General features: G+C 29.4%; 2 protein-coding genes across 3 annotated transcripts in view; one reads left to right on the forward strand and one right to left on the reverse strand.

Moving 5' to 3' along the window:
* Orco (odorant receptor co-receptor) overlaps positions 1–16,352 on the forward strand; it is a 52,357-nt gene extending 36,005 nt beyond the window's left edge. The window contains exons 7-11 of the mRNA XM_088196818.1: positions 4,694–4,904; positions 15,405–15,504; positions 15,664–15,768; positions 15,833–15,988; positions 16,211–16,352. Of these exons, the coding sequence (XP_088052944.1) occupies positions 4,694–4,904; positions 15,405–15,504; positions 15,664–15,768; positions 15,833–15,988; positions 16,211–16,261 (623 nt within the window). The 3' untranslated portion in view covers positions 16,262–16,352. The remainder of the gene's footprint in view (positions 1–4,693; positions 4,905–15,404; positions 15,505–15,663; positions 15,769–15,832; positions 15,989–16,210) is intronic.
* A 1,733-nt stretch (positions 16,353–18,085) lies between these two features.
* Positions 18,086–25,029, reverse strand: part of LOC148229502 (ras-like protein family member 10B) — a 114,668-nt gene continuing 107,724 nt past the window's right edge. For both annotated transcript variants that reach the window (XM_088197230.1, XM_088197231.1), the window contains one exon: positions 18,086–19,249. In XM_088197230.1, the coding sequence (XP_088053356.1) occupies positions 18,578–19,249 (672 nt within the window). In that variant the 3' untranslated portion in view covers positions 18,086–18,577. The remainder of the gene's footprint in view (positions 19,250–25,029) is intronic.

The raw sequence follows: 25,029 nt of genomic DNA on the forward strand, positions 1-25,029 counted from the left end.
AAATAATTAAAAAATAATTAGTGGTACTTGATTTTGTTAAAAAAATCGTATTTTCCTAGATCGGTTTATATAAATGTCACACCATAACTAATTCTTATTTAGAATCGATGGCGACAAACTCTAAAATAGTCACTGATGTGGTGTTCGTATTCTAAAGTATAATTTTTATGCCTTATGGCATTTTGCAAAAGCCGACAAATATTTTGCGTAAATTGAATATTTACGACCGAAAAGTTTTCACTGATATTGTATTGGTAAGTGCCCACACAAACTTTTATAATTATCAGTAGCGTAATTTTAATAATATGACAATTTAAAAATTGCGATTATTTGGCACATGCTTCGTTTGTGCGCAAATATGCCGACAGTATGTGACAGAAGCCGCCGTCCGGACGACATTCACAGCTGCCGTCCGGACGACATATGAAATTTGCGACAGTGTGGTCGCTTACTCTAAGTCGTAGGTCTTGGCCGACTTCAGTTCGGACAACTTTCAGAGAGTGTAGTGTAGATTAGTCTCATTTAATTTGCTTGTTTGATTTTGTCAATATCGCATTGTAATTTTTATTTTATTTTAACGCTTGAAGATAGTCATTATAAAACTAATTAGTATCTAATGAAGTGATTTTGCGCACGTTAACAACTTTTTTTGATACACCCGGTATCCGATTTGAACATTATATGGCTCTCGCGTAATATTGAGTGCTGTGCCGAATATTTGAAACGGCAGTCAGTCGATAAAGTTTCTCAATATTCAATCGAAAACAAAAGGGCCGACTTTCAGACAAAGCCCTTTTCACAGTCGCTAAATCCGGCCCTAAAGCCTCTAAGACTTTGGCCACACACACGCGAACGCGCGCTTTGAGATGGAAACGAAAACGAAAAAAAATATGCGAGCACCGAGCGAATACCTATCAGACCATTTTTCTTTAAAGCTAGGGTGTGTATTATGTGGTCTTGTGAATAATATTTCGAAACAGAATATCGTTGTTCAACTACAATTTTTTTCAATTAGTAAGATGCGTTAAATACCTATTGTCTAATGATCTAAAAATAAATAAAGTATAGGTCGTAAATTACATAGATAAAACCGCGGACATTTTAAATCGTTTGTAAATAATTTTTATTTAAAATTTCTAAATAAAATACGTAATTCTTGAATGTATTTAATTTAGTTTTACACAAATAATGTTACCATTATGGTCTTAATTTTATTTTCTCTGCTAGCTCATATTCGACTACCGAATATTTTATTTTTAAATAAAGTAAGGTCAATGTAGTTATCGTCGAACCCAATTATGCACTTATTACTGTTACTCTATGAATAAATCAACGATGAGTCTATTATATATTCGTTAATGACTCCCCATATCTTCGACTCGACATTGACACTTACAAGAGTCCATTAAAAACAAACTTTCATGGGGCAATACCGTGCTAATGTGGGGTATTATTAATATAGTAATATTTTTGTCTGCTGACAAAGGTCGCGACGTCAAGGATTAAATGTGACACCATTTACTAACGCTACTTCTGTTAAATAAATCGATCGATTGGTAAATCGAAGTATTAAACGCCACCCCTTAATCGAAGCGTTCCAAGAAAACTATATTGTTTTATGGAATTATTTATTATGAGAAAATGATATGCTTTTAAATAATACAGAATAATAATACTGTCAAAAACACATAATTACAATGTGAATAGCAATTTATATGTAAAAATTAAATATAAAAAAATTATAATAAAGTTATGTATCGCAATATAAATGTTGCATAGTGCTTAATCTATTACTATTATTTACTTATATTATTATTAAAGTATATTTAGAACTATTAAAGAATAATAAATATATTTATATTCTTCAAATTTATTTTTTCAGCTTTACTTTTAAAACTATAATGGAATAGTATACGGAGAATGCTTTAGGATTAGCTATAAATAAACTTATTGGAATCATTCAAGTAAGGAAAGCAATGAGATTTTATGGACCGATTCTATACATGAATTGACAATATTCTATACATAGCAAACCTATTTTAATAACTTACACGATATTATAAATTTAATCTTTATTTACATATTTTTATTCTATTTTTTTATGCAACGCATTTTTAATATTTGCGTGTGCAATCTTATTTAACTTTCAAAATCTTAATCTTAACCTCGAAAAATAACTATGTCATAAATGTGTTTTTCAAAAAAATGTTAGTATTCCGTTTGAAATAATTTGAGAATATTTTTAATTATTAAAAATAGTTAAAATATATATTATATATATAGCACATATTTTTAGAAAAATAAAGTATATGTATAGAAAAATAAATAAAAACACTAGTTAAATACTGACTGTTTAACGCTACTACACACAAAAACGAGAAACGTTATCCAGTAGCGCGAGCCCTCGGCAACACGATCTTGGTAGTCAGCGAGGCGTGATGATGAGGTCATTGTCCTCAGGAAGATGAAGGGGGTGCAAACTCTTGGCTACCCTATAAAAAGGGCCTCGTTCCATGGATGAAATCTCAGGGGGCCTCGACAGAGCCCCCTTCAAAGGATACCTCAAAAATAGTCGAAAAGTGTAAACTCGAGCAAAAACCGGATTAAGTCTTAAAATTGCAGAAATAACTGGCCAAGATAAATTAGCAAATTCAATTGCTTTCACTGCTGTGCTGTTTTGTTAAAAAGGCTTCAATGGTGGTCCAACAGGATTTAAAAATCTAGGGCCAAGAAACTTTGCTGTCCTCTGCTCTGGTCAACGACTCAACGGAGCGGTGGGGTTTCTCAGAACCTCTAAGAAACTTATAGTCTATAGATTTTCATGACAAGATCTTATTGCGAATTCTATATTTAAAGTAATTAATCTTTAGGCGTAGCAGGTTTTGCGACAAATTGAATTAAAAATTATAGGACAATTATATAAATATATTTTTAAATTAATAAATTCAAGCTTAAATCCTGGAAAATATATTGTTGAGTAAGTTTAGTTGATATACAGTTTTTAGAATTCAATTAAATTATCATTTGCCGTTCTTAAGATTTTACAAAAAATACCAATTATGCTATGTAAAAAATGAAAACAATAAATAAAAGTTAATTTAAAGCTGTTATAATTTACACAGTAGCTATTCGAAAAAATGTACACTAAAATACTTTTGAGACATAACATTTAATGTTACTTTAAATATTTTTAGTCCTTATCAATGTCATTTATCCACCTTTTATATTTAACTTCACTTTTAATATAACGCTTTATAATTATTATGTATTATTTTTAACAATTTTCATTAATGAAAATGAATACAAATAGGCTTTTATTTTTACATTATATTATTTTTGTAAGGTCTCGTATATTTATGAAATATTTAATTATACGTTTGCTTCGTATATATATTTATTAAGGGTACCAAAAAACAGTTTTTGAAAACTTTGTCGAGTAGTATTATAAAGTTATTTTGTTGTGACCCTTTTTGATCATTGTTTAATGTAAGATATACCCTTCAATCGGAAAATAATGTAAAAAAATTTTCTTTCAAAACAATTTCTACGAAGCTGCATATTGTAAAAATAAATACAAATACAGCTGCTACAAAAAATATTTGTGCATTTTTGGCGAAATTGGATGTCAATGCCAGATATGGTTTAAAAAATGTTTTTAATTTTAAAGTGGACCATTCAACTTGGGAGTTGAAATAGTCTAAACATAGTCGTACTTGTGATTTAATAATTAAAGATATTTAAGAAATATTGACAAGAGCTGAAAAATGGTTTTTGGGTTTCCCATGAATTGTCCGATCACTACAGAACAATGAAGATCAACATGTGTACTCTTTTTTTATTTTAATACATAGATATTTATTATTAGCTGAAGTAGCTCATTATTAAAAAATTTTCAATGCCTAATTTGTGCAACTTTATTTTCATTCATCATTACGATATTCCTCCGTGAGATTTGAGAAATCTAGGTAAAACTAATCTTTTAAAATCGATTGAAATTTTAATTATATAATAGTCACTAATTCTGATTTCTTTGAAAAAAAATAAAAACCATAAGTTCCACATAGGATTCGAGCCTAGATCTTACAGGTCTAATATCACTCGTCTATCGTGCTGTTTTTTTTATTTTAGCGGAAGAAATAACAATTACAGCTATTTTTCTATGACCAGATTAATGTACAGAAAAAATATGTCTTTTGTTCGAACATGACTGAAAAAATCAGTAGCTATCTCACTCAAAAAGGGCAATTTTAATCCGTAAATCCGGATATCACCCTGAAAATACTTTAAAAGAATTTATTTATTTTAAATTGTTTAAACAAAGCAAATGGTTACAAAAATGTATAGTCAACTTTAACTGGATTGAGTGTTGCAATGAGTGAATAGACAAAAAAATATTTTTTAACATAACAACTTACTGATAGATTAACTCGGGATAAAATATTTAATCTAAGCGCATCTAGAAATAATAGATTTTTATTTATTTATTCGCACTCTAGTTAAGAATGTTGAAAAGATTAAGATATGGATTATAAAGCAAACGTTAAATAAAATCTTTCGCCATGATTCGCAATTTCCTATTCAATTGACAATTAATTTAGTGTATACGATTACCATTTTTATTTATTCCATACATGCTAGAAGGGTTCTTTGATTATTTTTACAAAGCTAACAGATAATGTTATTTATTTTTCAGATGAAATGCGCCACGAATCTACAGACGTGGACCTCAGAGGAATATACAATAACCGGAACGACTTCAGCATGAACTTCCGCACAGGGTCAACACTGCAAACGTTCGACTCAAATGGCGTATCAGGCAATCCCAACGGGCTAACCAAGAAACAGGAAATGCTCGTCAGATCCGCCATCAAATATTGGGTCGAGAGACACAAGCACGTCGTCAGGTAAATTGATTCCAAATTGGCCATTCGGCGCAAAGACCTACCCGGGCAACGAACGTGTCCTGGAAGTAAGCCGTCCTTTTTTAGTCCTTATATTATGTATATGTGCGTATTTGTGTGTGGATGATAATATATTTTAGCTTTCACAAAAGAACGGAAATTTCGTCGCCGGATATTTTTGCATTAAGTTCACATGTAAAAGATGAGTGCCGTTATTAGGCGCTGTTCGCTCATTCGGATTATTTGGTTATGGAGATTTGGAAGATGTTCCTTTCTGAGTATTTATAGCGACTGTTAATTTAAATTTCAAATTCGAACCAGGCTTTAGCTCAAACAAAAACCATACAGACTTTCATACTCATATTGATTGAAAGCTCTTTACTTCTGTTTTGTAAAAATCCCATTTATTTATTTTCGATTATATCCAGAGTATTTAACGTCCATAAAAAACACTAGTATTGTCTTCTTTATTAATAGGTAAAACTAATAACATAATAAAAATTTTATGTAACATAGTAATTCATGAAAAAAATATTGTTGTATTATTAATATGTAAATCTAATCTTGTAACATAAAAGGAACTATTTCAATGCGTTACAAAGGAGTAACAATTAACTAAATAAAGCAGAAGGTATTGCGAACAAAAATCTATTTCATTATTAAATAAACTATTTTTAAATATTTCTTGCGCCCCAAGTTAGAGATATCAGGTGACAGGTTTTGATGAAGTGTCGATAGAAGCGAGTTCTGAATGAAAATGTAGTTATTGGCGCGATGTATAATGCTTGCACTACACTCTCTGAAAGTTGTCCGAACCGAAGTTCAACTGAAGTTGGCCAAGGTCTCTGACTTCCGAGTAGTGGCCACACTGCCACAAATTTCATATGCAGTCCGGACGTCCACACGGCGGCTGCTGTCTCGTACGGCTGGCATATTAGCGCGCGATCGAAAAATGTGCCAAATAATCGCAATTTTTAAATTGTCATATTATTAAAATTACGCTACTGATAATTATAAAAGTTTGTGTGGGGACTCACCAATACAATATCAGTGAAAAGTTTTCGGTCGTAAATATTCAATTTACGCAAATCTTTGTTGGCTTTTGCAAAATGCCATAAGGCATAAAAATGATATTTCAGAATACGAACACCACATCTGTGACTATCCTAGAATTTGTCGCCATCGATTCTAAATAAGAATTCGTTATGGTGTGACATTTATATAAACCGATCTAGGAAAATACATAAGGATATTCGAAACGATGTTTCTTAACAAAATCAAGTACCAATAATTATTTTTTAATTATTTAATTTTATATGAAAAACATATAATAACGATATCTGTTAGAAGAATATACTATAAAAAATATAATTAATCTCTTTTGGTGCCCTAAAATATTCAAATCTGTCAGTAAGAGTCTGTTGAAGTCCCTGATAAGCACGTGGTATTATAACTTGATGCAGCACTCGACATGCGTGTTAGCCATAGGACGCCTACGCGCATACTAAAATTGAACCGTGTTACTCGTTCTATCTCAGTTTGCGAAAAATCATATCATTATCTTTCTCACTCTTGTCACTTAGCACGCGAGAGAGCGAAAGAGGAAGTATTTCACCGCTCGCGCTCGAAAGAGCAGATCCGACTTCGGTCCCTTTGACTGCGGTCCTTTTGCCGACAATGTTTGGAAGCGCTCGAAACTGGCCAAGTCGACTGAATTACCCCCACTTTACTTTCCATTCTCGGTAACCTCGGACAACTTCCGAGAGATTTTAGTGCGGGCAGAACGGAACTCAACCGAAGTAACCCTGAAGTAACCCACTATATTCTCCGTCCTTGGCCAACCTTGGGCAACTTTCAGATAGTGTAGTGCAGGCATAACGCTTGTTTTTTTATAATGGAGGTATCGTTTCTCGACTCTATTTTTATAATATTATTTATGTAGGAAATACAAATAAATTATAAACATTAAACGTAAGATTATTTTATGTACTTTATATATTTTTTTTGTTAATGATCAGCTATTATATTTATAACTTTTATAATCATAATTCTAAGAAAAAGTTAATCAAATAACCATTTTTATCGATCACACCCATATAAAAAATATATTGAAATAAATATTGACTTTCATATAATGACAAAAATATATTGAAATAAATATTGACCCATATAAAAAATATATTGACTTTCGATGAACGTTGGAAATTTAGCCAGCACATTGCAGAGACTCATAGCAAATCCTTAAAAATGCTCGGTTTTATCTTGAGAAATGCGCGCTACTTCAGGAATACTTTAGTATTGCGCACTCTTTATGATACTCTAGTCCGCAGCATACTAGAAACTAGCTCCATCATTTGGATCCCAGGCGTAATGAATCAATGTAATGAATTGAAGCTGGAAAAAGTACAACGTAAATTTCTTCGATATTTATACTTGAAGGAATACGGGTATTATCCGTTCTTGTTTCCCAGTGCTTTTATTTTGGGAGCTCTGGGATACGTTTCTTTGTCGACTCGCAGAAGTGTTTATGTAATTAAACACTTCTGGAAATTACTCAAGAGCATCGTTGACAATTCTTTAGTGCTCGAGCAGCTTCAAATGTGGGCTCCTGAAGGTGGTTATATTTCTCGGTCGCGTCCACTATTCTTGCCTGTAAAGTCTAGAACTGGAGCACTTGCCAACTCTTCTCTGGCTAAGGCTATTCATCTGCTCAATTCTGTCCATAGAAATATTGACATTTTCTCTTGCACATATGGAGTTTTGGTTCAGTTCGTATGGGACAATGCACACCTGTTGAGGTGATTTGTGTCTGTTATTTTATCTTGTTTTTTATGTTTTTACTTATATGCTTTGAGTGTGTGTGTAATTATACGTATATGAAATTGTATGTATGCATACTATATATTAATATGTATTATGATATATTTATACTTTTGACTATCGTGACGCATTAGGTTTACCTGTCAGGTCACGATGGTTATAATTTTAATAAATAAATAAAAAAAAAAATATTGCAATAAAATGCACTCCATCTCGAGCTGAATTATTGCGACATTAAGTTTGTTCTAGTTCCAAAGAATGGATTTATAAATGCACTTTGGTCTAAATGGGCGTTCTCAAGGTATTACGAGTAAATTGCAAAATGAAATGCTTTACTTCTATTTAATGAATTTTTAGAATCTCTCTTGTACATATATAAAATGAAGGTTTAAAATGTACATCATTTAGTTATTCAATGGCATTAAAATAAATCCTTATATGTGATTTACATATATAAAAATCTCAAATTACACAAATTCCGGAGATTAATGAGTCTTGTATTTCAGGACTCAAATAGTCTATTTATATAATATAAATCGTATACTTGGAAGTCATCTTTCTGAGAAATTATTTATGTTTAAAATTCATAATTACTAATTTTTTTAATGGAAGGAATAAAAATCTGTTTTGTATAATGTTTCATTATGTGCATTATACGTTTTCCTTTATAATTTATTCAATAATATAACACAGACATTTTCAATTTATTTATTTAACAACTCTCGACTTCATTAAAAACTCTCTCAGCGACAAACATCTTCATTACAGCATCACAATACAGGGGCAAATATTTACACGGGTATTATAAAATTTTACGTAGATACAAAGCAAAGCGGCGCCGCTCGGGGCGGGTTATCGAAACAGCCCTCTTTACGACTCATCAATTTATTTTTGCTCTCGTGGGTACTAATTTGCGAACGCGCCATCGGCCCCTATTTCACTATTTATATAATGTATTTTGTAGACGTAACAGAGTACCCATTCGATCTATGTGGATCCTTAAACGAGGAGCGTCGTAAAGTGACGCGTTTTATTTCGACTATTCGAAGAAAATAAAAAAAAACAACTATAATAAAAACGTAGTATGAATCATTGATGTATTAGGCCAGTCCATAAATTCATACATAATCTATTGATATAAAAAATATTATTTTTTTAATGTAAACGCAACTATTTTTAATATCAATTAATTTAGTAAATACCGTAAAAGCCCGTTACTGTAAATGATACATGTATGTAGTTTCTGTAAAAAATTCATATTAATAATCGATTATTTATTATCATTACCATTCGTTTTTTGGCGTGTTACTGATTTAAAAAGCACATTTTTTTAGAATAAACTTGCAAATATTATATTAACAATATTACAAAATAATACTTTCGATACATATTTTTTTAGTCCTGAAAAATCACAATTGAAATTTTTTTAGGACAGAATTCTTAGTATATGTATTATACTCTATATAAAACAGTTAATATTTTATTAAATTGTTTATTCATTACGTCAACATGATCTCTCGAGAGATTTTACATTATCATTTAATACACCCTTTGTTATGGTAAACAAAGCACATTATTATAATATTATATTTCGCTCGTGATTTTCATTAAATTTTCCAATTTCAACGACTCACTCCCGTCCACGTTTCGGGGGCAAATAATGAAGTTTAACGGCTGACATTATCCATTAGAAGATTGCCACCAATTAACCAAACAAAGGCCGTGTGGCCCGAGCTCACAGGGCAATTTTGAGAAAATTGCAACTACAGACCTCAAAACGCTTAATTCTCATTAGTCGGACCTCCCCGGACGACCACTATTTCTTTATATTAACCCGCAAATGGTTCCATTGTTTCTATCGCACACGTACGAAAAAGGTGTTTAAAAGGTATTTAAAAAAAATATTGTACATCCACCTATATCATTTCTTTAATTTGTCAGTGACATAGTTGTTATAACCTTCACATGGTAACATAAAAAAATAAACATATTATTCAATGTAAATGTATTTGTTATATTGTGACACATTTAGAAAGACAAAGTAATTTCTACATCTAATTTTTAAAAAACGATATAGCAATTTTTATATACTGCAACTTCTCACTCAAAAGTGAAATAAAAACTATAAGAATTGCTGTGCTTTTTCTTAGTCGCGTTGCACTATATTTTTATAGCGACGTTTCTATAAATGAAGTGTTTTTGTATCTAAATGTATAAAAGCAAGATATATAAGTTTATATTGATAATATTTTATGTTTAATATTATATTTATATACCATATATCAGAAAGCGATTCTTTCATCAGTCCTGAACATTTACAACAAGGTATGGCACTCAAAACTATTTTTTCACAATTTAAATGATTTTTTTATTTTTTTTAGCTTGGGTTTTTATTTTTAAGTGCTGTTGAATTTCATCGTCGCAGCATATGATTTTAATCATACAAATTCTATAATTTTAGATAGAAAAACATATTACCAATCAAAGTCCTAAAAATAATATAGCTTATTGGGTTCATCGATTAAACCACTGTTCACAAATGGAAGAATTAACTCATGCTATTTAATCATAAAAATACCAATTCGGCACGTGATTTAGCATTTTAACAGCTCAAGTCACAAGTAGAGATTGAAATAATACCGGTATTACCGAGGTAAAAAGCAACTTATACCGGTATTACTGGTATTGACATTATTAATGTTTTTTTTTTATTAACATTTTTAAAAAAAAAGATCAAAAAAGAATGTTAATTTATTCAAAGTTGCATTTTACGCTTTATTGCTAAGTTTATGCTTTATGCTGTTTCGACTTTATGCAGTCTTCCTCGCATTCAAGTACTTCTAAAAATATTTGATACGCTGATCCTTTATTGTGTATTCTACGAATACTAATAAAAATAAATTTGACGACTGTGTATACCACTTATATAAATAAGGTGGTAAGTATAAAACCAAGCTTCTATAATGCTCTTAAATTGTTCAGAAAAGGCTATAAAAGGTTTAGGGATTGTCATTTATGCAGTCACTTTCTTCCACGTTTTGTTCATCTTCGTTGGAATAATCTGAAACTTCATCTTGTTTACCAATGTTTTTTTCCTGTTTTATATTTTCCTATTACAGCTAGATTTATTGCATCATTTGTGTAAAGTTCATTGTCAACTAGACGTTTTTCGCTCAAGCTCAGTAGCTTCATCATTTGTTGTTGCTATTATTTCGCTTTCAAAAACAATTCCAAATTCGCTCAAACGACTTTCGAATTTCGAGAGAATCGCATTTTTCTGGAATGTAAACAAGTCCCAGATTAAATACATATATCGTTTTCAGCATGAAAAACGATGTTGAAATATCTTTTATTTTTTAAGCTCGTTCATTCATCCATTGAGAGCATTCGCTTCTATTAAATATTTTATTTTAGCAATCGTTTCATTTTTTTATATTAATAAAATTTTAATATCAATTTCATGATGTCTGACTGATTATTTTGCAATGTAAATTCATTTTGCGTAATATATACTCGAATAGAATCATTATTACCTTTTATGAAAAAACAATTTCAGGAAGTGATCAGGCATTATTTGCACATTTTGTATTTGTATCTATATGAATTCGATGAACTCTTTCTAGTCTTGCTAATCCAGTTGTGTTTGATATTTATTTTAAAAATAGGGTGCATCTTTTTGTGTGAGTTTTTTGTTGAAAAAAGTAAAAATTATACTACAAAATTTATACAAGATGTGTAAAGTTAATAATAATAAATCGAAAAATTTTCTCAAAACGTTGATATCCAAATTTACAGTTCACAATCACAATTTATTGAAATCAAGCGACAAGCTGATATTTAAATAAACTAGGAATCAAATAGTCCTAGCTGCTTCGTTATCAGTGGAAAACTTTTCTATCACCTTTAATTCTAGCATTATTTTCTAGGAACACAATTTGGTGCAAATTTTGTGTGGAATCACTTGATCTGATAAAATATGCATTTTTTTTATCTCAGCTTATAGTTTTATATCTGCTTTAATACAATGGCAATTGGTTGTTTCAGGACTCTCAACCATAATAATATTATTTTTAACAAATAAAATGTAAACAAATGTAAATTAAACCTCTGACTCCTATTATGAAAAATCAAAAGATGAAATTAGAAATTCGGTAAATGAAATGTACAAGGTTGAGTGTGTTAAGTGAAATGGCTATTTTTATTGCAATATTATTGATCAAAATGTTTTCTTACTACAATAATTGTATTTTGCAAAGGTTTATGATTAATGAATCTCTTGTTTATAAAAATCAAAGGCTTTTATATTATCATTCTTATTATTAAATTTTGTACTTGAAAAAAATAATCTGAATATTTAAAATGGTAATAATCTGTAGGGTGAATATTAGGAGAATATGAGGGTGAGGGAAAATTACCGTTCTTAGAACATTTAATTTTGCAACAGTAATTAATGAAGCATATGAAGGTCTATATTTATCATAAAGCAATATCGCTCCAAACTTGTTTACAAACGTCGGGTGTTTTATAGTTAATATTCTAAGCATAGCTTAAATTTCTGATTTCTCTGTAATAGTCTCGCATATGTAAGAAACAAACGATTGATAATAATAACTAAGTTATTTAAGAACAGACTTTCGGTCAGATCATAGTCATTTTCATGTGGCATCTAGATGTCATTAAAAGGTTGCAGTAGAAACCTTGGAAGTCCAGTTGTTTGTGGATTACCTTCAACAATGTTACTTAATGTTTTTTCATCAACAGTGAAGGAAAGTATTTAATGGGGCTCATTTTCATGAATAATATCGCCAGTAAAAAAATCTCAACCAATGCCTTATAGTCATCTAACAATATCCTCGCCAATACCGATTTGATATTTATTTAGTCTATGCCGCATGGTGTTTCAGTTTAAGCTCGTGCAAAAAATTAAGCCCGACTTTCAATATAAAAAAATATTAAAATATATGGTTATCTCGTTTCAGTCACAGTCCACTAAGTATAAATTGATCACCAGATATTAAACAACGTGATATATTATATACACCAATCAGTTATTTTTTCAGTTAATTGAATGGGGACGTAAAAATATTATATTTCCATATGTGCCTACGTGTTATATATTTGTGTAGTAAAAAAAAATATTGAAGTATAAAAGGTAAAAACAATCGGACCCACCGCTGTTAGTATTATTGAATCGTAAAATTTACGTTCGTGCCCACTTGCTACCCTTAATATGCTCATATATTATATTTCCACGGATGGTACGGCTTTGAGTGCTCCTTTTTATGTTTTCCGAAGCGGCGCTTCTAAAACATTACACAAGCATACGTATAGTAGTACAATGGACGGCTATTATGCGAATATCTCATAATGGACATTAGGCATTCGTAAATCAAACATATTATCGTATTAGAATACCTACATAATTGAATATACACCATTCTATATAGTATATATAAAGGGTGTTTTTTTAGAGGTTTGTTTTTTGAAGTGATTTGTGCTCAGTTTGGTTTGCTATTTTATGATGAATAGACTAACGTTAAAACGCTTTAAAATTTATTTTTAAAATCATGGTTCAGTTCGTGAAACTTACCGTGCGATACACCCATTTTACGGTCGATATAAACGTCGATACAAGCAAGTAATTCAAATAACCATGGATCGTTTTCACACCACATATACTCTAATTGATAATACGCATCCGCAGAGACGTCGTACAGTGCGCACTTAAGAACTTGTTTCTGATGTGGAGCGTAGTATTGACCTGAATGAGTTGATTCGTCAACGAGCATTGCAATTGGAGCTGTGTCCAGACCTCTTGAAAGGAGGGAGAGAAAAAAATCTCAGAGCCTAACCCCCTTGAAGGGCTCGACTCTGTAAAAAAATCATAGAAAGAATATATTAATAAAAAAAGTTAAAATCGACCTTAAATAATGAATCTGAAATAATTTGCGATTTATTTACTGATGTTCCTTCAGCCTTTTTTATAAATACAATTATTAAAAGGAGTGAAACATTGCCTTCAAAAGCATTCACTTTCTAGGTAGTATTATACTTTCACAATAAGCATTTTTATTCAAAGGGATAGATTGTAGTTTTTTGACGCGGTTCTGTTTGTATTAAAATTTGTTTGCAAATTATTGTTGACTTTGTTGTTTTTTAAGCGCTTAAAAAATATTAGACTTTCTCAAACTTTATTTTTTATGTAAATTATTATACTTTATGCTATTTAAATCGGTTTAAACTTTTTTTTTAAATAATGTTTTTTAAATTAACTACTTGCATTTCTACTAAGATATTTTTTTTAATGTAAAAAAAACTATTAGAAGTATGTTTTTAATAAATAAAAAACAATATAATGTGTGACAATATATAATTAAAAATATAAAGAATATGTGATGTATGTAATATATTACATAATACATATTTTAGAGGCAACGCAAGTATGCGAAAAATATTTGTACGTGAAATTTCTCACTCAAATATCTGTAGTACATTCATCAAACCCCTCAGAAATACGTTTAATAATATATAATAAAATCCTCGATCAATCATTTGAGAAGCACAGTATGTGAAAAATAATAAAGTTTGTGAGTTATTCATTTTATATGTATTCTCTTTAACATATTTTTTCATTTTTCATAAAATATTAGTTTATATTCACGTGGCTTCATTGTTTACGTGAAATATTTTCGTACATTATATTCCAACGAACTTAATTTGCAAAGGTTCATAATACATTCCAAGCCAGTTTTCAGTCGAATACATTCAACATTATTAACTTTCTGTAGAATTTAATCTTACATTACGAAACCTATTAGCCAAAAAACGTCTGAGATACGCGTGCAAAAGAACGGATATATGTATTATATATTACCCCTCGAATATTAAATGCACATAAATATGCTAGATAATAAATTAAATGTATGGCCGGAAAATATTAAACATACCCTTTTGATATAATTTATACATCATACACAAAATATTTACGTGAGTCGTTATATATTATTTATTACAAGGCATTGTTCAGTATGTATTTATTACATACGTAAAATCTAGTTTACATCTGGGTATATTTCTTATATATTCAAGTTATTTAATTTATGTCTTTCATTTATCGCCTGCTTCTATAATGCAACCTTATAAAATATATTTATTCGACGCAAATCGCTTTGAGGGTTGGCCGTTAGCGGAATTGAAATCCGTTATTACATTTGAACGGAAAGTTTAGATGTAAAAGTAGGGTATAACAACCGCATGAAAACAACATCATGATGGTTCAGGCAGTTTAAAGAGATTGGAAGTGATGGCGAACGATACCCAAGAGGGAATACTATCAGAAACTTTAAGGGAACAGTTTGATTTTTTATTCATTGTTCTTGGATTATTCCATATAAATGAAGCACGCGTAATTTATGACTCGATTAATATATAAATTCACTTCCTAAAGTCTTAGAAACTACCTTTAAATCGCTATTAATAATTATATTATACATACTATGCTATGAGTTGAACATTGGAAAACTTATAAGCTTAAACATAAATATTGTATATCATGTTATTAAAATATTATTAAATATCATATCGACGCCATTTATCGTTTAGTAATGAAACTTATCAACTGAATTGAATCAAAGCGAATATAATGCAATTAGTATTTAATTAAAATTTTGATTAACATTTCAGATTGGTCACTGGAATTGGAGATACTTACGGAACGGCTCTTTTATTGCACATGTTAGTTTCTACAATTGCTCTCACTTTGCTCGCTTATCAAGCTACCAAGGTAAATTATATATTTCAATAGGTAAATAAGTTTAACTACACAATAAACATATTTATATTATAAAAAGTGGCAATCGGTTTAAACAGTAATGACAATTTATGAGTTATAAATATAAAATATATCAAATATCTTACACCTAATATTTTAATTATTATTTAGGTCAACGGAATAAATGTTTACGCGTTCTCTGTAATTGGATATCTTGTTTATACGCTGGCCCAAGTGTTCCTGTTTTGTATTTTTGGCAACAGTCTGATCGAAGAGGTTCGCCCGTGATTTATTTTCTCAATAAATAGACATCGTGTTTTTATTCGTGAAATATTTTCAGAGTTCCTCTGTGATGGAGGCGGCTTACTCTTGCCACTGGTACGATGGATCTGAGGAGGCGAAAACTTTTGTACAGATTGTTTGTCAACAATGTCAAAAAGCAATGAGTATCTCCGGAGCAAAGTTTTTCACCGTGTCTTTGGATCTGTTCGCCTCTGTGAGTATATTCTTATAGCAAAGTTGGTAATTATGCAATTATTTTCCAATTTATAACAATCTCAGAGAAGATGTGATAATTATATATCTCAATATTACAAATTATGTTGTCAGATTTTCAACTTATGTAAGTCAATTAATCGAGATTATAAGATAAATAATGTCCTTATATTTTTATAAAAATATTTTAAGCTATATCTAATCTTATAATTATTTATTTTAGGTACTCGGAGCTGTTGTTACATACTTCATGGTGTTGGTGCAACTTCAATAATTTATTTTCGTAATATTTTTGTTAATTACTTAATCTGTAGAAAATATTTTATATTAAAGAATTAATGCGCTATTAGAATGGGAAAACTCATACGCTATAAACACATTATTAGTATAATTTGTAAGCACTATCTTTATTAATTTAGTATACGTTTTGCAATTTTATGTAGTTTTCTATTATATATATATATATATATATATATATATATATATATATATATATATATATATATATATATATATATATATATATATATATATTATAAAAAAAATATTTACGTGTTTTTTTCGCGTTCATCTTGTTTTTATTAATGAGTCTCTATTGTTGAAAACTCCTGATGATGCTGGGACAATCTTCGGCGAAATATAGAGACTCATCAAAAAAAAAAAGCAAGATGAACGCGAAAAAAACACGTAAATATTTTTTTTAAATATAATATTGCGTAAAATATAAACAATTTAATAATATATATATTTATATTATTAATATTATATATAGAATTTTAAATATAATATTATGTTTGTGCCTTAACCATAATTTATTATATTAAGAAATAAAACAATTTAATATTACAATATCGATTTATTTTATTCTTGTTATATATAATAATAAATATTATATATATTCGTCACAACTATGCATGATTGTATAATATTACATACACATCGGATACATTTTATAAAGCTGATATTATTTGTTTTAACATCATGTATAAGTTTGACTATTATATTTATAGTATAAATAAAAATCTAAAACAACCAACGACAGATCAACATTTCTTTTATTATAATATATAATAATAAAAAATGTACTTTACTCTTACTTGCTCATCATTTAACCTTATACAAAAACATTGAACACAAATCGCTAATAATATCTCTAACGAATATTATTAAATATTATATTTACACTGCACGTTTATTATTCAATAATCACATTATAAGTATAGTCGTTTATAGCAAATTATTATACTAAAATTCGTTCTCAGTACAACTACATAACATTTTATACGTGTATTTTTAATATGTATTTATTAAACAAGACAACCATTTTTATTGTTTACCTTTAAATATTTATACAAAACAGAATAGTTTCTAGGAAAATAGATCGTCGTATAAAAAAATTCGTCTAGACTTACACGCGATAGATATATCGATACAAAATTGAAAGTCTTATTCGATTAAATAATAAACACTCGATAATAACAAGCAACAGTTCTTTGTTTTAATAAATAACATGTGATTGGATACACGCTGATAAAAAATTGGCAATTAATTTGAGCATTTTACGTATCGTTTATATACACACGTGATTATACAATAAAAAGGGAAAATAATATTGCTTTATTTCACACATGATTATTATGCGTTTTAATTATTATAAAATACATAACATTCAATTAGAAGCAGCGATTTCATCACTTTAAAAAAATGTATATACCTACTGAATTTTTGACAAAGAAAACAAGCTATTGAATATGTACATAAAATAAAAATTACATAAATATTTTAAGATATGGATTAAAAAAATCAAATCAGATAAACTAAAACTTCATAATAAGTTAAATTAAAATTTAATTTAATTTAAACACATATATAGTGAAATCTTTTTGTAACCGATACAGAAATAACGAAATTTCCAGTATAACGAATTTTCAATTTGTCCCCGAAAAACTTTCATACAAAATGTTTTGATTTTGATCTCAGTATAACGAAATATTTTGATCCGAATTTAAGAATAACGTTACAACTTGACACAATATTTCTTAGAATTTTTTAAACAAATTAAAAATTTTTTTTAACTAATTTTATGAAGTTCATTACAGTATCCTTAAAAATTGACAAAAATCTGTCAATCTTGTAAGACGTTATTTTGATGCTGTAGTAATTAAAAATAAAATAAAAATATATCACCTTTCTTACATTCAATATAACGAATTTTATGTAATTGATTAATATTTTAGTTTAAATACATTTGAATAGTTACCATTGTATTAGATTTGATGTGTAAAACTAACAGGCCATAAAATTCAATTTTAATAATATTAGAGTTGCTCTTTGTAAATTATAATATGTTTCTGTATATTGTACATATTTCAATAGCTCGATACTATATCTCGCATACTACGTAAACACAATGATATTTATAGGTAAATAAATCAGAATTTTCCTACTGCCTTTTGAACCTCGCCGATCTAATACCGCCCCACCTGCACCTTGTTATCTTGGCGCACACAGTTACCGTGAACATTTTAACTGCGCTCTTGAGCAAATCGCTAAAATAAATACAGTTCAACCAGCCGGGCATAAAGAACCGCTAAAAAATCACACACCTATTACCTTCCAGCGCCTCGTGGATATTATCCATCATGGGAGTACTAGCCTCTCTGTCTTTACAAGAATGAGCGTGTTCCATAGCATCTATGGTCTTCATCAACTCCTTAAAAACCGCCACCACCCTCCAGTTATATTTAGCTGAACATTCTACATAGCCACACTTCCAGTGCTTCTTCACCAGATTGACAATGTCTCTCTTTTTATCTCTATGATCAGCGCCATGGCACAATGAACTACCACCAGAAGTCGAAGGCAACGCCAATTGCTGCAAAGCGCTGGTAGAACCAGATCCACTAGAACCCACAGTGTTATGACTCGAATTATAGATCAAATCTTGCTTGTTGCCTACTACTAAAAGTGGAACATTCCTCATGTCCCTGCTTTCAAAAATCTGATCCCTGATTGTCTTTATGTACTGGAACGTTTCGACGTTTGATAGATCGAACACTAACACGTAAGCTGTTGCGTTTCTGAGCCCGTAAAACCTAAAGTCTGTCCATTCATAGTAAGAATTTACTGGGAAATATGGTATCACTGGTATGTCTGATATCTTCACTTCGTAAAGGTGATCGTTGATGATCACCGATGGGTAGAACGTGTGCTTTTTGTCCGTCGGGGTGTACTCATCGGAGAAGTCGTTCCAGACGAATTGCTGCAAAGATAAAACATATATGTTATTAAAGTGAATGTATAATTAATAATATTACACCTAAACACAATCTCATTATCCTCTTGATTGTATATCATAGGACAACAATGGAGGCTTAACAGCAATTAAGCGTTACATAGTCGATGGTTCCAATTAATTACTATTGTTGTGCTATGCATATAGATTTTGCGGCTTATAATATTTTAATACATAGTACATATCTTTTAAATATTTATATATTTACAGTTTTGTAGCTATTGATCTTTTCGAGACTAATTTTTTTACATATTAAGATTTTATTTAATTTAAAAAAATGACTGATAATATAATAAAAATTGCTTTTTAGAGATTAATAGAAAAGTTATAACACATTATATTAATGTTACTTCAACTATTAATTTTACTCAAAAGCAATTAGTGCAAGGACTTATACCTGAAAGACCTGGGTTCAAATCCCATATGAACTATATGCTTTTTTAATTCGGTGTGTCTGAGATGTCTGAATTAATGATTATTAATTTTAATTCTGATCAAACGGTACACTAATGTGTCATCCATGAGATAAGGAAAACATAATTGTTTTCCTTATCTCATGGATGAATAATTCAAATCGAGCTAGGTAGTAAATTTTAATTATTAAAAATTTTTATCATATATATATTATTTTTTGAATGACAAAATAAGATCGTTTAAGAAACCTAATTAATTAAATCGATTGCCTTTTAAAAGTTGGTACAGACTACATCTCTTTTGAGAGACTGTGGAACGACATGGACAGAAATATTGTTTCTTGTCTACTAAAGCCTGCCGCCGGTGATTATGGATATGTCGGAACCAACAATTTAACTGCATATTATTTTTATTACATAAATTCGCATGGCAACAACAAATTTATTTTATACACATGTTACAAATAAATTAAATTGTATGTAATTAATTATTTACACGTGTTTCTCTTTAATAATTTATTATCATTAGTACACGTGTACCGTATTAAATATTTAGTATAAATATGGAGCGATTAAAATAAATAAAAGTCGAAACAAGATACAATTTTATTATTTTAGAGAACACGTCTACCATATTGACTGATCCTGCTCATAATCTGCACCCATTGGAATCATGGCGCAAAAATGGTGACCCCGACGTGATCTAAACACGCAACCTTCTGGTTTTTATGTACAATAATGGCAAACAACAGCTTCCAAAGAAACGGGTGCTCGTTATTTAGTATTTCTAAATTCTTTCTAAGAAAATAAATTAATTACCGCAATAACAGAAAAAATCAAAATACTACATCCAAATCTTAATTTGTATTGTTAATGTGAAATATTGTTTTTAGCTTGTTTTATAATTAATTTGTCATTTTTATAAAAGACAGAAAACATTAATCATAAAAAAACTAATTTGTTGGGGCTGATTTTTACTCAGTCGAAAACATTAATAAGACTAATAATTATAAAACAATAATAATTTGAAAACAATAATAATAAATCTATTGGTAGCGAATACCGAAATAACGAAATTCCCAGTTTAATTTATCCTCGAAAAACTTTCATACAAAATGTTTTCACTGTAACGAAGACTGATATCAGTATAACGAAATATTTTGATCCGAATTTAAGAATGACGTTACAACTTGACAAAATATTACTCAAAATTCAGTTCGTCCTTGACTTGGCGTGTGCCAGATGTGTTTAAAAGCGACATTACTGATGTTTCGCTGACCCTCAAACTTTTTTTATAAAACATTTTTTTCACAAATTTTATTTTTGTTTCATACAATATCCTTTAAAATAGACAAAAAACGTCTGTCAATCTTTAAGAAGTTAGTTTCATGCTATAGTAATATGGTAATTAAAAATAAAATAAAATATATCATTTTCTTTATATTCAATATAACGAATTTTCAGCATATCGAAATTTATTTATTGGTTCCGTGAGCTTTGCTTTATTAAGATTTCATTGTACAATGTTTAATTTGTTACTATCTAGCTAAGTTTTAAACCTATTCATAAATGATATACAATATTTAGATTTATCAATAAGTAGCAAAGTTTCAAATCTAACATTAAATAATATAAAATGTTTTCTTCTGTAAATATTTAGTCAAGTTGTAAACATATTTTCAAATGAATTGAAAATGTTAAGTAGTTTTTTATAGATTGAACCATTTTTATTATCATTGAAAATTATAAATAATAATGTCTAGTTTGAACCATTAAATTTAAAAAAATCAGAACGAAGCAAAAATAATATTTAAAACCCAAAAAGTTGAGGGTCCGGCATCCACACACTCTCTAGCTTCGGTACCTCACGATAGTGAGGTACTGAATTAAATACTATCTGTCGGTACAGCTAGTATTTAATATTTGTTCTCTAACAAAATAAATATGTAATAGCATATTCATACAATTATATTAAATTTTAATTTAAAAATGTTTTTTTTTTAATTAATTTTACCAAATTTTTAGGTATTAATTAAAACATTATAATAATTATATAATGCTTTGAGCTTAAGGATATTATTTATGCCTTTCATCAGTGCTAATTATTTTTTCGTGCTTCGTTATAATATAACACAACGGCCAAGTATCGTTTTTCGAAATCGACATTTGAGAATATCCAATTTAGTAGACGTTATAATGCGAAAATATCCAATGGAAACACCCGCTTTCCGAGAAGTTGAAAACGTACCGTGAAATATGAAACTTGGCAAACAACTCGGACGAACTCCTATTAATTCGCTCCATGAAGAACTAAGACCGAGAATTATATCAGGGTTTGTGTGTATACATCCTACTACGTCTTATGCTGTTTTCCAATGCTACTGAAATTTCATATCTTGCACTTAAACAATTTGAAATTTTAATGCATCACTTTCATAAATTTATACCGCTTCAAGACTAGAGCAATATTTTCTCATACTTGATATTCTATGTAGGGTTTTATTAAATTTCACAGCGGTGGAGCGAGGATGACGCCGTGAAAAATACCCGCGTTGAAATTTTTATTTTTCAAAGCTATTTATAACTTAAACGATTTTCCCTTTTTATGTCGGTGGTAAACAAGATTATTTCAGAAAAAAGCTGACCTATGCATTAGAGCCAGCGTCCATAACGACCATCTATTGTCATTCTGAAACACCAAAATCCCATTTGTGTCTGTGAAAACGAGGTAGGTGCTCTCCAAAGAGTTTTCATGTTTTATGACATTTTTCCCCAGTGCCACTTTATATACTTCGTAAATAAAAAGGGTGCAATAAAGCAATAGACAATTTAAAAATAATATATATTTCAGCCGCCGTGGAAAATAATATAATCTAGTTTATTGAATATATGTTTTTTGCAATTGTCAATTTTTTATTATTTTTTGAAGAATAATAAATAAGTTATTAATATTTTTTTAATTTAAAATTTCACTATTATACGAAATTGTAGTGTGATAAAATGTATTGTTAAGCTTTGCTTGTGAACTTGAAAAAGTAATAACTAATGGAAAAAAATAGTAGTAAAAACTCTGCATCCATCGAAAAATATTTTAGTGACAAACTGAGAACTTTTTTAAAATAAAAAACATATTTTTTAAATAATGCTCTTTAGTGTCGGAAAGTGCTGAATGTGTCATTTTCACGATCTCGTTCGCCATCAGATTATTGCTACGACTATTGATTAGAGAAACTTCCACTAAAGATTTCGAAATCACTTCTGAGAGCAGGTGGAGGTTCTCTCTATACATAAACAACGTCTGCAATAAATCTACCAAGATGCTTGGCTTTGTTATAATTATAACCTATTATTAGGAACACATTTCAGTTTGACGATCCGTCAGTTATTCGCGTCTTCTATGACATTTAAGTTGGCAGCATTTTGGAATTGGGTTCTATAATTTTAATCCCCCGAATACTTAGAAAAGTTTATTGAGATTTTTAAGAGGATATTTGGTTATTATCAGTTTTTATATCCCAGATCCTTTCTTTAAGGAGCATTGGAAAACGATTCGCTTATTTGCTGCTAAAAATTTGTGCTATCGACAATCAAAGTTTTTGGGTTCAGAACGTTTCCTAGATATTTTTGTGACCTTTGTGACGCATTGGTGTAGCCTGTTAGGTCGTGATGGTATTAATTTAAATTTCATAAATATTCCGACAAGCAACCAGTATACTTATCGCATTTAAAATCTAACATAATTACTTTCCCGACACCGTAGTTCAAGTAGAAAATATATTTCACTTAAGATACCGTAAGTTTCCGACTTCTGCTCTTGAGCGAATTATAATTTATCAACATATATTTATATTATTTATATTGAAAAGTTTTTTGCACTAACCAAATAAATATATAATAATGTATTTAGGAACCACTATTGCATTTAATTTTATAATTTTAAAACACACTGTATGTAATATTTATAAAAATAAAAAAATATATAACACACTTAGAGGCACTTATACACCTATTACGCCAAGTAACTTATACTTATTTATAAAATACTTATAATTATATATAATTTTCTTAAGCTCTCAGAAATGACCGACTATATGAGAACGATAGTTCATGTTTATTTGTATATAATATATGATTTATTAAAATATATATTTATATAAATTGAATTTTATTAGCATTGTACAATAAATATTCCTCTTATATAAGTAAAGATTAGAGCAAGGTCGTGATAATCAGTGAAAAATTGCAAAAGTAGTAAAACATAGGCCTGCGACGTAAAAATTTTTTTAAATGTAAATATTGATTTATATTATTTTTCAGGTGCTGATAAATATTCTCAAAATAATTAAAAAAAAAACAGTTTCTTCATAAATCATACATTTAGTAGAAAGAAAAGTTAAGTAAAACGGTTTTTATGTACAATATATACATATTTATGTTATATTAAATAATTAATTTAGTTGTGTTAAAAGCATTTGCTCACAAAGTAGTTATTAAAATAACCATATTTACAACAATAAATGTAGTTCACTAGCCTGTTGGCGCCTGTCTGTTTCTCAGTGTCTCTCTGGACCCTTCGTCCACCTATAGTGTGTATCAAGCTTTGTGAAACTACTTTTTAATTACACAGTGTTTGTGTATGTTTTTTTAAACGACAATGGCTCCTCATAGATGTTTTAACTCATCGGATTGTTTTTGCTATATTTGTGGCAATTAAAACATATTAAACATTTCAGATTTCAAGCGAGGAACAAGGTAAAAGATTTCACCAGAACATAAAGATCATGAACTTGCGATACCAAGGAAGAATGTGAACATAATCGCAGACTATTACTGGATGTCGAAAAGAGATGATCCTCAGTTTGTATTTTTTTCTGTATATATCGGATTTCATTACAAAATTATTTATTTTACTATATTATTTTATAACATTTTTAATACAATTATAAAATAATATTTTAGGTACATGATTTATCTGTAGATAGAGGCAGATAAAATGTAGATACAGGTAATATATTATATCTAAAACTATAAATATATTAAGACATTATACCTTACCACGCCTTCAACTATGTCACATAAATCCGTTCATTTTTTACAAAGTTCAGTCAAACGTCAATTTAGATGGATTTATGTTACACATAGTCATTTTTTACGTTTCTATTTTTTAAAAAAAATTCCCATTGACCCTTTGACACACACATACATGCATACAAACACATCCGTTGCTATTCGGCGCCGATTTATCGTTCGGCGCGACAAAACGTAAAAGTACCAGCCATCCACCCCGTACATTATTCAAACCACCCTGGGAGGTGGGCGGGTCCTTGAAAGGGG

This window comes from Plectrocnemia conspersa, unplaced genomic scaffold (assembly GCF_051122295.1).
Source record: "Plectrocnemia conspersa isolate PC_06_02 unplaced genomic scaffold, ASM5112229v1 ptg000011l, whole genome shotgun sequence".
NCBI lineage: Eukaryota > Metazoa > Arthropoda > Insecta > Trichoptera > Polycentropodidae > Plectrocnemia > Plectrocnemia conspersa.